Raw genomic sequence first — 16,849 nt, forward strand, 5'->3', positions numbered from 1 at the left:
GCAGCCTTAGGCCTTACACCAGGCCCCTTTTACCACACCTCATGTCTTAGGCTCTCTTTCTACTACACTTTATGGTGAGCCCTAACACACACACCCCAGTCCCAGATTTTCCCCAGAAATGTATGTCTTGTACTGCCCAGTACTCTCCTGGACACTACAAAGTATTTGAAGTCCAATAAACCTTTAAGAGAATAATATACCATCTTATTATTTCAAATAGCTATTCAGAAACTTCAGTTTAAACACACTGTATTTAACATAGAAAACAAGTTTAACAACTACAAAGAGATTTTATGAGAGTACAGGTAATGTGGCTTAAAAGTCATAAATGGTTACAAAAAATAAAGATAAAATGCTTCCTAACACATACTTAAGAAATTCTTAATTTCAAAGCAAATTTTTCTCAGCACGTGCTTCAGTAGTCTTACTCCTGAAGCACGTGCTGAGAAGTAGTACACCTCCATCAAAGCTTAAGGGCTGTGTCATTTTGTCTTCACAGGTGCAGAGAATGCAATGAGCAGGGAGAGAAACGGGGTGTTGGGGAGGGTCTGCCCCTTTGTTTTATAGTCCTGTTCCCACTTTGAGAAGCATTCCCAGCTGGGAGCAAGACTACAGGTAGTCTGTGTGAACAGGAACTCCATGTTTCTTTGCTAAAATGTAGAATTTTTTTGCCCCGCCCTTTTTCCTGGCAAAGAATGGTCAGTTCGCAAGCAATGGTCCATCACCCTTGTTTACACCTGGGTGAGGCATCAGCTGCTCTTTGCCTCTGAGGAATTGGTTTTGGCCACTCCCCAGCTTTATATGGATAACATACTATTAGTCATAATAGCAGCTTGTGTGTACTACTTCACATATAACACTGCAGTTGTCAGATGTCTGCATGTGTGTGTTCTCTCTGTGTTGCACTGGCTCTGGCCAGATAGCCCATACATCAGGTTCTGATCGAACTGCCCCATCACCACAGACCTGTTTAGTAGCAAAGGCACCCAGCCAACTTTATTAATGAAGCACAGTCCTAGTATCCTGTAGACTCTACAGGACCACTACCACATGTACGCTTGTCACAATGGACCAGCTCAGTCAGTGGTGGGACTTTCCACTTCCCCTAGGCTAGCCAAAGACACTTCCTCCAAGACTCTATTTTGTACACTGATACAAACAAATTTCATATTGCCCCTCTGATATGGTCAGTAACCACCCTTTACCTTGTACATGTTGGTACGATCAAAACATCTCTATCCATCACACTGTCATCCTGACCATATCTTTAAGAGAAGTCAGGGGGTTCTGATACCATCCTTCTGGAATGTGTTTCTGTGAATGTCCTGAGCCTAACACTTCTCAGGAATGTGTATGTTTTTGCAATATGAGCCCTGTTCTTGACAGATTCTGTGAGCCTGCATGCAGGCAGAGCTTGACTTCTGCTCACAGCCTGTCTTTTGCAAGGTTTCACCACTGTGACACTGCACCCCATATTCATCATACTGGTATCATTATGATATGATTAAGACATAGCTATAATGCATCTTGTACAAATATGTCATGTAAGGTGTCTATGGAAAAGTTATGATTTGCTAAATATGATTATCTTATTTGTATGCATGTATCATTTTTGTATCTGGAGGTATGAATACTGACTAGGTATCTGTATTTCAAATGTGCTTACTCTGGGTAACATCCAGAACTAGCCTTTCAGGTACAACAATGTAGAAGCTAGACATTGCTCATGTGGTGATGGCTCATCAACAAAGACAATGGAGCATTGAAGAGCTCAGCCTTCTTGAGAACGCACCAGACAATCTATGAGTAATGGCTGCTATGACTCAGCAAGGAAGGCAAGGGCACGTGACCAGACCACATGACACTGAGCTCCAGTTTGGTACCTAGATCTTTCCACAAACTGGGCTGTGAACTTAGCTTGAAACAAAGGGTTCCCATCACATGGAAAAACTACATAAAATGAGGAGTGACATCATCTCTGGGCCTCACTCCCCACCCAAGAGAACTCCTGGAAATATCTGAGGTACAAAGACTGAACTGGGGGAAGTGCTGGTCCCAGGCTAAAGGGATTTCAAACCTGTGTATGGAAACTTGGTGGACTGCTTGTATTATCAGTCAGGGTGAGAAATTGCTAATTCAAATCCTATTTACCTAGTATAGTAGGCTGTTTGCAGTTTCTTGTTTATTTGTTAGATCATAGCAGATTACCTGTTTGCTATCACTTAGTCACTTTATTAACTACAGAAAAATTGTGAGTATAAGATAAACAGATCAAAGCAGATTACTAAGCAAATAAAACAAAACACGCAAACTAAGCTTGATTCACTAAAGATACAGGATACCGAATGTAGTTTCTTACCCTAAATGTTGAATTAGGCAGGATGAAGAGTTTCTGTAGCTCAAAGTCCCAGCTATTTCTTCTTGCAGACCAGAACCCTGCCTCGGTCTGGACTCTCCCCTGCCTTTACCTTCAGGTTAGTTCCTCTGTTCCTCCAGGTACTTTCAGCAGTCCTTCTTCTTGGGAAGGCAATGGAGGAAAGTCTTGATTGCCCTCCTCCCCACCCTTCCCTAAGATTTACATAAGCTAGGAATCTTTTGTTTCCCAAACTTGACACTCCTTCTCCTTGTAGTGGAAAGTTACAAGAAGTCCAAGATAATGTTTAGTATCAGGAGACAAGACCACCTGATGTAGCTGTGACACTGCTAGATCCCAGGAAGGAGAGAGATTAGTATCTTTCCAGTCTTGTTGTATCTTTCTAATGGCCCATCAAATCTGATGGCCTATCATCTGGTGGGTATCTTCCCAATACACTCTGAGTTGTAATTGTTACATAGTTGATATTCCAACTTTAGATAAAGAAATGATACATGCAAATACATTGGATAATCACATTCAGTAAATCATAACCTGTCCAATGATATCTTACATGAGCCATCTTGCAGAAAGTATTTCTGTTATGTCATATCCATATCATAAGCATATTTTCATAAAGGATATGGAGTATAATCTCTCAATGCCTTGCACTAAAATTATTGCAAGTGTGTGTACGGTGTGAACACTAGGATATCGTCTGTCACAAGAGTCTGGGTCACAATTGCCTTGGGAAACAAACGTGCACCTTTTGCTTAGTTCCTAGTCACTTACTGTGGAATTCTCTCCCCGGATCATGTGATAAAATATTGACCTAAACAACTGAACCTAGTGACAGAGGATGTGGAAAAAGCTAATGTACTCAATGCTTTTTTTGCCTCTGTTTTCACTAACAAGGTCAGCTCCCAGACTGCTGTGCTGGGCATCACAAAATGGGGAAGAGATGGCCAGCCCTCTGTAGAGATAGAGGTGGTTAGGGACTATTTAGAAAAGCTGGACGTGCACAAGTCCATGGGGCCGGACGAATTGCATCCGAGAGTGCTGAAGGAATTGGCGGCTGTGATTGCAGAGCCCTTGGCCATTATCTTTGAAAACTCGTGGCGAACGGGGGAAGTCCCGGATGACTGGAAAAAGGCTAATGTAGTGCCCATCTTTAAAAAAGGGAAGAAGGAGGATCCTGGGAACTACAGGCCAGTCAGCCTCACCTCAGTCCCTGGAAAAATCATGGAGCAGGTCCTCAAAGAATCAATCCTGAAGCACTTAGAGGAGAGGAAAGTGATCAGGAACAGTCAGCATGGATTCACCAAGGGAAGGTCATGCCTGACTAATCTAATCGCCTTTTATGATGAGATTACTGGTTCTGTGGATGAAGGGAAAGCAGTGGATGTATTGTTTCTTGACTTTAGCAAAGCTTTTGACACGGTCTCCCACAGCATTCTTGTCAGCAAGTTAAAGAAGTATGGGCTGGATGAATGCACTATAAGGTGGGTAGAAAGCTGGCTAGATTGTCGGGCTCAACGGGTAGTGATCAATGGCTCCATGTCTAGTTGGCAGCCGGTGTCAAGTGGAGTGCCCCAGGGGTCGGTCCTGGGGCCGGTTTTGTTCAATATCTTCATAAATGATCTGGAGGATGGTGTGGATTGCACTCTCAGCAAATTTGCGGATGATACTAAACTGGGAGGAGTGGTAGATACGCTGGAGGGGAGGGATAGGATACAGAAGGACCTAGACAAATTGGAGGATTGGGCCAAAAGAAATCTGATGAGGTTCAATAAGGATAAGTGCAGGGTCCTGCACTTAGGATGGAAGAATCCAATGCACCGCTACAGACTAGGGACCGAATGGCTAGGCAGCAGTTCTGCGGAAAAGGACCTAGGGGTGACAGTGGACGAGAAGCTGGATATGAGTCAGCAGTGTGCCCTTGTTGCCAAGAAGGCCAATGGCATTTTGGGATGTATAAGTAGGGGCATAGCGAGCAGATCGAGGGACGTGATCGTTCCCCTCTATTCGACACTGGTGAGGCCTCATCTGGAGTACTGTGTCCAGTTTTGGGCCCCACACTACAAGAAGGATGTGGATAAATTGGAAAGAGTCCAGCGAAGGGCAACAAAAATGATTAGGGGTCTAGAGCACATGACTTATGAGGAGAGGCTGAGGGAGCTGGGATTGTTTAGTCTGCAGAAGAGAAGAATGAGGGGGGATTTGATAGCTGCTTTCAACTACCTGAAAGGGGGTTCCAAAGAGGATGGCTCTAGACTGTTCTCAATGGTAGCAGATGACAGAACGAGGAGTAATGGTCTCAAGTTGCAATGGGGGAGGTTTAGATTGGATATTAGGAAAAACTTTTTCACTAAGAGGGTGGTGAAACACTGGAATGCGTTACCTAGGGAGGTGGTAGAATCTCCTTCCTTAGAGGTTTTTAAGGTCAGGCTTGACAAAGCCCTGGCTGGGATGATTTAACTGGGACTTGGTCCTGCTTTGAGCAGGGGGTTGGACTAGATGACCTTCTGGGGTCCCTTCCAACCCTGATATTCTATGATTCTATGATTCTATGAACAACACTCTGATTGTATCCAGTTTATTTCAGTTAGTTGTGCAATTTGGGGTGGGCTGCTGTTGACCATTTCAGATGGGAGATGTAAAAACAGTAAGCTTGGAGTTATTCTCTCCTGTTTGATTAAACTGCACTTGAAGTTTCTCCATCTCATCATGGAGGAGGCAGGGAAAAGCAAAAATAAAATAAAAAAGACTATTTGAGTAAACTGTCATTTTCTCAAAGTCCCCAATCAATCTGAGCTATAGTCAGGCAAGTTAACTAATATCTGGTTATGGGACCAAACGGCCCTTCATCAAAAAGAGGAAAAACGCACACTGCAGAGAGGTAAAAGATACATCCAGTTTCATATAACTAGAACGGGGTCCCCAATACCCGCAGGACACTATGCTGCTGAAATGCCGCCGCCGGGCACAGCCACCTGAGAATGGCCCGCTGAAATGCCTTCGAGAAGCGTTGCCATTTCTCGGCGGTGAGGCTTCTTTCCGCTGCCACTTCTCGGCGGCATTTCGGAGGCGGGGTGTTTGCTATTCTCAACAGACTGTGGCGGGCGCCAATGTGCTATTCCCACAGAAAGGTTGGAGACCACTGAACTAGAAATTCCAGAGCAAGTTAAAGGTGATGACTCAGAATCAAAACAAGATATTCTCCCATTACATTCTCTTCTGACTCATTGAAACCTGCTTCACTCATTACTATTGAGTGGTATCATTTACAAAACTTCTAGCATCATCATAACTGGAAAAAATCCCAGCCTCTCCATCTCCAAACAATCCCATCTCAATAGGAAAAATCCTAGAAGAGGCTTTGCCAATAGTTGGAAACTGAGATTTGAACTCCAAATTATTATACTTCAGTTGAGATTAATTCAAATTCCCCTTCCAGGTATTTGACACTTTCATCTCAGGCCCTAAATTACTATGGTTTAGGATCAAATCCAAGTGTTATTCCCACGCAGAGGGCTGATAACACTGAATCATAAGACAACAGTGAGAGGTGGAGGTGTAGAAAGTGGAAAACTAATTCTACATAAATTCTGGATCAAAGAGAGAAACACTGCTGGAGTAATCCCTGCGACTCACCACTTCTTTTTCAGGTGTCACAGAGGTTGAAAAAACTTTTTTTTTCCTATCCCTAATCCTGCTCCTTCTCTCTGTTATCTTTATATATATTTAAAATGGTATAAAAACATTCAGCAGAACCCAGTGCAATGTGAAAACAACTGGGAATGAGACAATCTGTCCATAGCGAGGGAATGTGGTAACCAACAATTGCTTTGCAGTGGGAGGAAAAGTATAAATGTGATGCTCCGAATTTGTTTACACTAGGAAAAATGATGGATGTTATCTCAGGTCTTCACAAAATTTGATAGTCCATTTATAGTGGCCACAGTAATTTATTTTTTTTAATTGAAAAAAAACTTGTTTTTACATCAAGATCGCTAATTGAAGCTAGGTAAATCCTAGTGGAATCAAGGCTCAAGTACATTAAACCTCTGGAGTTGATGGACACTCTTGTTTGAGAGACACACTTCCATGACATAGAACAAAGCAGTTGATCATAAAGACTCTGGGATTCTCCCTAAGGGAGGATGTGCTACAGAAGGGAAAAGCAGACAACTCATCTAGGGGAACTGAAATATCACAGGGACACAAATGACACCTTAAATTTCACTATGTGGGAATTAGCAAAAGGAAAACAATCTTTTCTAGACAGGGTTTGTATGGTTTCTAACTCCCTTGCAGCATCTCTAATGATAAATAAAGGCTGAGTTCGGATATAAGAACTTGCCATATTCATAAAATTCATAGGGTCACTCTCTTGTGTGGATCCTCTGATGTCTAATAAGTTTTGAGCTCTGAGCAAAGGTTTTCCCGCACTCACAACATGCATAGGGTTTCTCCCCTGTGTGGATTCTTTGATGTTGAATAAGGGTTGAGCTCTGAGAAAAGGTTTTCCTGCACTCACAGCATTCATAGGGTTTCTCCCCTGTGTGGATTCTCTGATGTTGAATAAGAGCTGAGCTCCAAGAGAAAGTTTTCCCACATTCACAGCATCGATAGGGTTTCTCTCCGGTGTGGATTCTCTGGTGGCTAATAAGGGTTGAGCTATCAGTGAAGGTTTTCCCACACTCACAGCATTCATAGGGTTTTTCCCCTGTGTGGATTCTCTGATGGCTAATAAGGTTTGAACTACCAGTGAAGGTTTTCCCACATTCACAGCATTCATAGGGTTTCTCCCCTGTGTGGATCCTCTGATGTCTAATAAGCTGTGAGCTCTGAGCGAAGGTTTGCCCGCATTCACAGCATTCATAGGGTTTCTCCCCTGTGTGGATTCTCTGATGCTGAATAAGGTGTAAGCTCCGAGAGAAGGATTTCCCACAGTCACAGCATTCATAGGGTTTCTCCCCTGTGTGGATTCTCTGATGACTAATAAGGGTTGAGTGATCAGTGAAGGATTTTCGACACTCACAGCATTCATAGGGTTTCTCTCCTGTGTGGATTCTCTGATGTGTAGTAAGGTTTGAGCTCTGAGCGAAGGTTTTCCCACACTCACAGCATTCATAGGGTTTATCCCCTGTGTGGCTTCTCTGATGGATAATAAGGTGTGCTCGCTTACTGAACTTTTTCCCACACTCAATGCATGTGTTATTTCTCTCTCCCATGAGGATAATCTGCTGGGCCATGGTTTTCTTGTTGTGTTTCTGACTTCCCTGATAATTAACAGATTGACCAGCTTTCTGTGTTGGCTGGTTTCCCTGCTGCTTCTCTGGCCTGTACTGATTCTCACAAGCTTTTTCCTGCTCACTACTCCTGGACACACTCCCTTTGCATCTTTGCAGTAACACCCCATGTGGTTCCACTTCCTCATCATCTTCCTGCTGAGGATCGGGCACCATGGTCTCATTCACCATCCCATCACCTGGTGGTACAAAGAAAAACCCTCAGAAACCAGAATGGAAAAGGGGAGAACAAACCAAAAGAAGAGCTGGAGATGGGAAAAAATCAGGGACTGAATTTCCCCAAACTCTTCCCTAAACGGGAGAGAGTAGAGGATCAATTCTGCATCCAGCTCCCATCCAAACACTCAGGGAGAAGGAAGTTCAGGGAGGGAGTTACTGCCATGAGTTAGTCAGGGTGGGTAGAAGCCATGAGCAATATTTGCCCTGAGCATAGGACACCTGCTGGGGACAATCTTGAATTCAGACAGCTCACAGGTCTTTGTTGGAAATCCCAGCTGTTTCCTTCAGGAACTGACAGTATTTGAATTGGTTCAATGATCACTCACCTGTACAGCAGCCTCTCAGAATCTCGCTTTCCTCTGCGATCTGGGGAAAACGGCTCTTCCCTTTGCTCCTTCTGGGAGGTGACATCAGGTTTGGAAACTGGAAACCCTGATCAAGTGAGACAAGGTAAATTCATGGGACATTTTGTCACACACACAAAAACTTCTGTTATTTTAACCCCAGCCCATTTTAAAGCAGTAAAATCATGGGGCCAGCTCCCAATGTTCTCAAAGGTGCAGACACTCTTCTTATGAGGGGTTCAACTGTGCCCATGCCTACTGGGAACACACAGCCAGACAGTCACGATCAAAGAGTACCTAACTCCATGTCACAGAAAGGGAAGACTCCAGGCAGAGGGTAAATCCCCCTGGAACTGCTTTTTTCTGACAGAGAGAAGCCCAGAGAGAGTGCAGGAGGAGGAAAGGCACAAGGCCTGACAGCTGAGGGGAGAGAGAGAGACAAAGAAGGGCACAGAGAGGGAGCTAGCCCTGCCAATCATTAGGACCTCCACGCACCATTCTCTAACTAATCTTGCCCTTTGTTGTCTCCTGGGACCCAAGGAACAGCCACTCCTTGTGTTCTCCTCCCCTCCCATTACGCACAGCCCTCCTTGTTATCAGTACTCCCAAATTCTCTGCTCCCCAACCATTTTCACCCCATAATCCCACTGTCTTGATTGTTCCATGGTCCTGATTCCCAAGAGCTCCTGCCAAAAATGTGTACCATTTCTCCCTCCCGTTGCTAGCACCCCTTTTTCCTGGAGCACCCGCTACCCAGCACCCATGCTCCCATTACTCTAATCAGCAGCAACCCTTCCAGATCCTTGAGTTCCATTTCTTCCAGCCCTCCACAGCATCCTAACTCCCTACAGCAGCTGTTCCATGGCATCTCCACCACTACCCGCTCCAGCACTCCTGGCTCACAGGAGCTCTTTGCCCAAAACCTTCCCCTCCCCACTTTCTGACACACACACACACACCCCCCACTAACCACAACCTCCCCATTATTATCATTTATGATTTCTATTATCATAATACCTAGTAGTGCAAATCATGGACCAGGATCTTCTGGACATTCTACAAACACAGAACAAAAAACTCTTTGCCCCAAAATATGAGAATCTAAGAACAAGACAAGAGAAGGATGGATACAAACAGACATGGGTTTGACAGTGATGACAATTTTCTGCAATATCCTGGACCATCATTACTGAATTAACTCAAACCTTATTGAATTAAGTTTTCAGTATCCTAGCAGTTTATTGTATTAAAAATAAGAGTGTATATGTATTACTGTAGGATGGGCTGTAACATCTCTGGGGAGGGGACCTGGCTAACAAAAGTCCAAGAAAGTGTTATGAGCTTCAAAGGACTCTTTGAAACAATGTGCTAGACAAAGTTAAGTGGGATAGATTCCTAGGAAATACACAGTGGGAGGAGAAAGCAATGTCTCACCTCCACACCAAACCTATGGAAGCTGCACCCTGAGGAGAAACCATTGCCTGCTGATTACCTGTTACATGAACATAAGTTCTACTCCTGGGAGCATTCTGTGCCAAAAAATTAAAAATTCTGCTCATAATATTTTAGAATTCTTTATATTTTATTTGTCAAAATAACACATTATAATCACACCAGTTTCAATTATTTTGGTAATTTATTTCGAAATACCTGTCAGCAAGTATTTCTGTATCAATACAGAGCGCAAAAAAGATTAAGGAAATGTTTTTTGACAAAAAGATTCATTACTGGGGATATTAACATAAAACTGAGTAATAATTCATTTAAACTACAATACAGAACTGTATTTCCAACACACCCAGAAGTAGTGCAAAGGCTTGTGCGAGTCAGGGGTAACGGAGGAGAGGATGGAAGTAATTGCTGGGAAGGGGGCTGGATGTTAATCTGGAGGGTTTTTGGGGGTGGGTGGGAGAAATATAGAACAGCTGTTGATGGGGAGGGTTGTTAGGGAGCCTCCCCAATGCAGGACTCCGGCTGACCCCTAGCCTCTCTCTCTCTCATTCAGTCAGGCACATCTGCCTCTGTCCCCATGTGTCTCTGCACCCCCACTCAGCCACCCTCTCCCACACAGCCACCCTCTCCTTTACCCTAGGTGTCCCTGCACTCCCTCCCCCTTCCCCATATAGCCCCACTCAGCGACCCCATCCTCCCATCCCCATGTGTCCCTACACCCCCACTCAGCTACCCCTTCTCCTCCATTCCTATATGTCCCTGCAACCCCTCTGCCCTGTCCCCATGTGTCCCTAAACCCCTTCTCCCATTGAGACCCCACACCAATCTGTCCCTCCCCACTAGCTCTTCTGAACCTCAGTCTGACCACCCAGCAGCCCCATGTGCCCATGCTGTCCATCCCCTCATAGCCAGTGCCTCCTGACCTGGTCCCATGGTTAGGGCAGCGTAAGGAAACCAGCCTCTTCTCTTCCTTATCTGCAGCAGGAGCTGGTCGTGCCTGAGAGCAGCTGCTCTCTGTTCTGGCACCACAACAGACCCAGGTGGGCAAAAGGTACAACTGCAGCACATCTCTGGCAGAATGCATTTTCTGCAGAGAAAAAAAATTCTGCACAGCACACGAATTCTGCGCGTCTGCAGAATTCACCCAAGAGTAAAGTTTAGAGGCCCGAACTGGATAAAAGAGTGATTCTTAGATGCATGGGCATGCTTGTTCTGAGCTAAGAATTATTAGCTTGCGACCACAGAAAAATACCAACCTCTTGGTGGGGTTTGAAGTCTGTTCACCTGCCTCAGCTGGGGTGATCTCTGGTAAGCATGCATATAGGTTCTATAATTCTTTTTAAAATATTCGTTCTGTAATCTTTTAACTTGAGAATCATTGTTTGCTGGGAAAAGGCTGTGTGGTAAGTCAAGCAAGGGCAGTTACACTGTTCATAGCCTCTGAGGAAGAAAGGCAAAGCAGGCCTGCTGAGGGGATCTGCCTTGCTGGGGAATTCACAGGATAGGCAGGGAGCTGTGTAGCCTGGATATACATCTCTCTCCCTCCTGACTGCTGGGGGTTTCTACCCAATAGAGGTGCCAGCTGGGCAGCCTGAGAGGACAGCCTTGCTGGACCACAGAGGGGGAATACAGGTCCAATGAATACAGGACCTGAATAGTGACGGGGGAGCACAAGGAAACAATAAGACAGAATTTGACACCCTGATAAACAGTGGTCTCAGCTCAACAGCAGCCTAACCATTGTCATATGTTTGAAGGCTTCATGGAACAAAGGAGTTGTACGGAGGGATGGGAATGATGATAACGAGATAGGTCTGGGGATGCTTATGGGGAGTTCCTCCAAAAAGCAAGAAGCATCATGAAGAAAGCACAGAACCTTAGAAATGTCAGGCTGGAAGGGAGCTCAAGAAGTCATCTAGTCCAGACCCATGTACTATGACAGGACCCAGTAAACCTAGACCATCCCTCACAAACATTTATTTGTCCAATCTGTTTTTTAAAATTTTCAATTATGGGGAATTCACAAGCTTCCTTGGAAGCCTATTCCAGAGCATAACTGTCCTTATAAGTAGACAGTTTTTCTTAATATCTAACATAAATCCTCTTTGCTGCAATGTAAGCTCATTAAGGACCTGACAGAAGAGACCTCTGAGTCATTAGAGATAATCATTGAAGGTGTCTTCAAGTAAGGAAGGCCTGATGAAAATCAGCGAGTTCCTTAAATATTCTTGGATGTAAGAGAATCCTAAGCCATTGAAGATTATCTTTGAGGACTCATGAAGGATGGGAGATATCCCAGAGAACTGGAAAAGGGCAAATATAGTTACTAATTATAAAAAGGGAACAAGGACAGCCTAGGGAATTATAGACCAGTCAGCTTAATTTTTGGTAACCAGAAAGATGATGGAGCAAATAATCAAACAAATTGTATGTGCGTGAAGAAAATAAGGTGAGAAGCAACTGTCAACATACATTTGTCAACGATAAATCATGTCAAACCAACCTAGTTTTCTTTGAAAGGGTAACAAGCCTTGTGGATGGGGAGAGCAGTAAATATGATATATTTTGACTTTTGGTCATATGGTCTCATATGACCTTCTCATATGCAAATTAGGGAAATATAGCCTAGACGAACCTACAACAAGGTGGATGTACAACTGATTGGAAAACCTTTATCAGAGCATAATAGTGAACAGTACACAGTCAAGGTGGAAGGACATATTGAGTGGGGTCCCCCAGGGATCTGTCCTTGGTCCAGTTCTAGTCAATGTGTTTATAAATGGCAGAGAGAGTACACTTATAAAGTTTGCAGACAACACCAAGCTGGAAGGGGCTGCAAGAGCTTTGGAGGACAACATTTGAATTCAAAATGAGCCTGACAAACTGGAAAAATGTCCTGAAATAAATAGCATGAAAGGCAATGAGGATATATGTAAAGTACTACACATAGAAAGGAATAATCAACTGCACAAATACAAAATGGGAAAGGAGTGCCTAACGATGAGTACTGCGGAAAAGGATCTGGGGATTGTATTGGATTACCAACTAAAACAGACTCAACAATTTAATGCTGTTGTGAAAAACTAAAACTTCATTATGGCATTTATAAGCAGGACTGCTATAAGCAAGACATGAGAAGTCATTCTTTCACTCTACTCAGGATTGGTAAGAGCTCAGCTGGAATATTGTATGCAGTTCTGGGCAAAAACACACTTTGGGAAAGATGTGGGCATACTGGATAAAGTCCAGAGGAGAGAAAATTAAAAAATGATTAATGGTCCAGAAAACATGACCTGAAACACTGGGAAAATCGGGTTTTTATATTCTGGAGAAGAGAAAAAGGGGGACATGATAATAGTCTGCAAATACATAAATGGTTTTTATATAGAGGAGGGTGCTTAACTGTTCTCCATATCCACTTGGGACCGGACAAGGAGTAATGGGCTTGAATTGCACAAAGGGAGATTTAGGTTAGAGAGTAATAAGAATTTCCTAACTATAAGGGTAGTTAAGCACTGGGGAAAAAAATTACCTAGGGTGGTTGAATCATAGAATCATAGAATATCAGGGTGGGAAGGGACCTCAGGAGGTCATCTAGTCCAACCCCCTGCTCAAAGCAGGACAAATCCCCAATTAAATCATCCCAGCCAGGGCTTTGTCAAGCCTGACCTTAAAAACCTCTAAGGAAGGAGATTCTACCACCTCCCTAGGTAACGCATTCCAGTGTTTCACCACCCTCCTAGTGAAAAAGTTTTTCCTAATATCCAACCTAAACCTCCCCCACTACAACTTGAGACCATTACTCCTTGTCCTGTCATCTGCCACCACTGAGAATAGTCTAGAACCATCCTCTTTGGAACCATCTCTCAGGTAGTTGAAAGCAGCTATCAAATCCCCTCTCATTCTTCTCTTCTGCAGACTAAACAATCCCAGTTCCCTCAGCCTCTCCTCATAAGTCATGTGTTCCAGACCCCTAATCATTTTTGTTGCCCTTCGCTGGACTCTCTCCAATTTATCCACATCCTTCTTGTAGTGTGGGGCCCAAAACTGGACACAGTACTCCAGATGAGGCCTCACCAATGTCGAATAGAGGGGAATGATCACGTCCCTCGATCTGCTTGCTGTGCCCCTACTTATACATCCCAAAATGCCATTGGCCTTCTTGGCAACAAGGGCACACTGCTGACACATATCCAGTTTCTCGTCCACTGTCACCCCTAGGTCCTTTTCTGCAGAACTGCTGCCTAGCCATTCGGTCCCTAGTCTGTAGCGGTGCATTGGGTTCTTCCGTCCTAAGTGCAGGACCCTGCACTTATCTTTATTGAACCTCATCAGATTTCTTTTGGCCCAATCCTCCAATTTGTCTAGGTCCCTCTGTATCCTATCCCTGCCCTCCAGCGTATCTACCACTCCTCCTAGTTTAGTGTCATCCGCAAACTTGCTGAGGGTGCAATCCACGCCATCCTCCAGATCATTTATGAAGATATTGAACAAAACCGGCCCCAGGACCGACCCTTGGGGCACTCCACTTGACACCGGCTGCCAACTAGACATGGAGCCATTGATCACTACCCGTTGAGCCCGACAATCTAGCCAACTTTCTACCCACCTTAGAGTGCATTCATCCAGCCCATACTTCTCTAACTTGCTGACAAGAACACTGTGGGAGACCGTGTCAAAAGCTTTGCTAAAGTCAAGAAACAATACATCCACTGCTTTCCCTTCATCCACAGAACCAGTAATCTCATCATAGAAGGCGATTAGATTAGTCAGACATGACCTACCCTTGGTAAATCCATGCTGACTGTTCCTGATCACTTTCCTCTAGTGTAAGTGCTTCAGGATTGATTCCTTGAGGACCTGCTTCATGATTTTTCCGGGGACTGAGGTGAGGCTGACTGGCCTGTAGTTCCCAGGATCCTCCTTCTTCCCTTTTTTAAAGATTGGCACTACATTAGCCTTTTTCCAGTCATCTGGGACTTCCCCCGTTCGCCACCAGTTTTCAAAGATAATGGCCAATGGCTCTGCAATCACAGCCGCCAATTCCTTTAGCACTCTCGGATGCAACTCGTCCGGCCCCATGGACTTGTGCATGTCCAGCTTTTCTAAATAGTCCCTAACCACCTCTTTCTCCACAGAGGTAACGCATTCTACTGCCCATGCTGTGATGCCCAGCGCAGCAGTCTGGGAGCTGACCTTGTTCGTGAAGACAGAGGCAAAAAAAGCATTGAGCACATTAGCTTTTTCCACATTCTCTGTCACTATGTTTAAGATCCGCTAGGATTTCACCGTTAAGCCAAGCTGGTCGCCTGCCATATTTACTATTCTTTCGACTTATCGGGATGGTTTGTCCCTGTAACCTCAACAGGGATTCCTTGAAATACAGCCAGCTCTCCTGGACTCCTTTCCCCTTCATGTTAGTCCCCCAGGGGATCCTACCCATCCGCTCCCTGAGGGAGTCGAAGTCTGCTTTCCTGAAGTCCAGGGTCCGTATCCTGCTGCTTATCTTTCTTCCCTGTGTCAGGATCCTGAACTCAACCAACTCATGGTCACTGCCTCCCAGATTCCCATCCACTTTTGCTTCCCCCACTAATTCTTCCCAGTTTGTGAGCAGCACGTCAAGAAAAGCTCCCCCCCTAGTTGGCTCCTCTAGCACTTGCACCAGGAAATTGTCCCCTACGCTTTCCAAAAACTTCCTGGATGGTCTATGCACCGCTGTATTGCTCTCCCAGCAGATATCAGGAAAATTAAAGTCACCCATGAGAACCAGGGCGTGCGATCTAGTAGCTTCTGCGAGTTGCCAGAAGAAAGCCTCATCCACCTCATCCCCCTGGTCGGTGGTCTATAGCAGACTCCCACCACTACATCACTCTTGTTGCTCACACTTCTAAACTTAATCCAGAGATACTCAGGTTTTTCTGCAGTTTCGTACCGGAGCTCTGAGCAGTCATACTGCTCCCTTACATACAGTGCTACTCTCCCACCTTTTCTGGCCTCCCTGTCCTTCCTGAACAGTTTATAACCATCCATGACAGTACTCCAGTCATGTGAGTTATCCCACCAAGTCTCTGTTATTCCAATCACGTCATAATTCCTTGACATCACCAGGAACTCCAGTTCTCCCTGCTTGTTTCCAAGGCTTTGTGCATTCGTCTACAAGCACTTGAGATAACCTGCTGATCGCCCCTCATTCTCAGTATGAGGTTGTGGAATCTCCGTAGAATCATAGAATATTAGGGTTGGAAGAGACCGCAGGAGGTCATCTAGTCCAATCCCCTGCTTAAAGTAGGACCAACACCAACTACAACACCATCATTGGAGGTTTTTAAGAACAGGTTGAAAAAACACCTGTCGGGGATAATTTACAGAATACTTAGTCCTTCCTCAGCACAGGGAAATGTACTAGATGATCTGAGGTCTCTTCCAGTCTTACATTTCTATGATTACTTATTCTCCTATCTTTAGTGGATATGGAGAACAATTCATCACTGTACTCTTAAGAGCTGCCCTTAATATATGAAGACTCTTTTCAGGTTCCCCCTTAGTCTTCTTTTCTCAAGACTAAACAAGCCAGTTGCAGCTAAAGCACATTGTTGACTCATATTCCATTCGTGATCAACTATAACCTCCAGATCCTTTTCAGCAGTACTGCCACTTAGCCAGTTATTCCCTATTTTGTAGTCGTGCATTTGATTTTTCCTTCCCAAGTGAAGTACTTTGCACTTGCATTTACTGAATTTAATCTTGTTCATTCAGACCAACCCTCCAATTTGTAAAGGTCATTTTGAATTCTAATCCTGGCCACCAGAACGCTTGCAACCTTGCCAGCTTGATGTCATCTGCAAATTTTAGAAGCATACTCTGAACTCGATTATATAAGTCATTAATGAAAACATTGAATAGTACTGGACCCAGAACCTATCATTGTGGGACCCCACAAGATACATCATCTAACCTTCCAAACTTGACAGTGAACATTGGTAACTATTCTTTCAGGACTGTCTTTCAAAACATTGTGACTCTACCTACACTGTTCTCTATTTATTTTTTTAGCACATCATGTGGGACTATGTCAAAAGCCTTATTAAAATAAAGATATGTCACATCTACTGCTTCCCCCTATCCACTAGGCCAGTTACCCATTCAAAGACTGAAGTTAGGTTGGC

The 16,849-nt window shown here is 44.3% G+C and overlaps 1 protein-coding gene across 7 annotated transcripts in view; it reads right to left on the bottom strand.

Moving 5' to 3' along the window:
* Nucleotides 1-232: 232 nt before the first annotated feature.
* The window catches only part of LOC114021049 (zinc finger protein 501), a 44,494-nt gene continuing 27,877 nt past the window's right edge, over nt 233-16,849 (bottom strand). For 5 of the 7 annotated variants that reach the window (XM_043534120.1, XM_043534114.1, XM_043534117.1 and 2 more), the window contains 2 exons: nt 8,214-8,319; nt 233-7,847 (listed from right to left, as the gene is read on the bottom strand). In XM_043534120.1, the coding sequence (XP_043390055.1) occupies nt 6,739-7,847; nt 8,214-8,298 (1,194 nt within the window). In that variant the 5' untranslated portion in view covers nt 8,299-8,319 and the 3' untranslated portion in view covers nt 233-6,738. Of the gene's footprint in view, nt 7,848-8,213; nt 8,320-9,248; nt 9,333-10,606; nt 13,152-16,849 lie in introns of those variants that run through there. The other 2 variants (XM_043534119.1, XM_043534118.1) reach the window with 2 other exon arrangements.

This window comes from Chelonia mydas, chromosome 22 (assembly GCF_015237465.2).
Source record: "Chelonia mydas isolate rCheMyd1 chromosome 22, rCheMyd1.pri.v2, whole genome shotgun sequence".
NCBI lineage: Eukaryota > Metazoa > Chordata > Testudines > Cheloniidae > Chelonia > Chelonia mydas.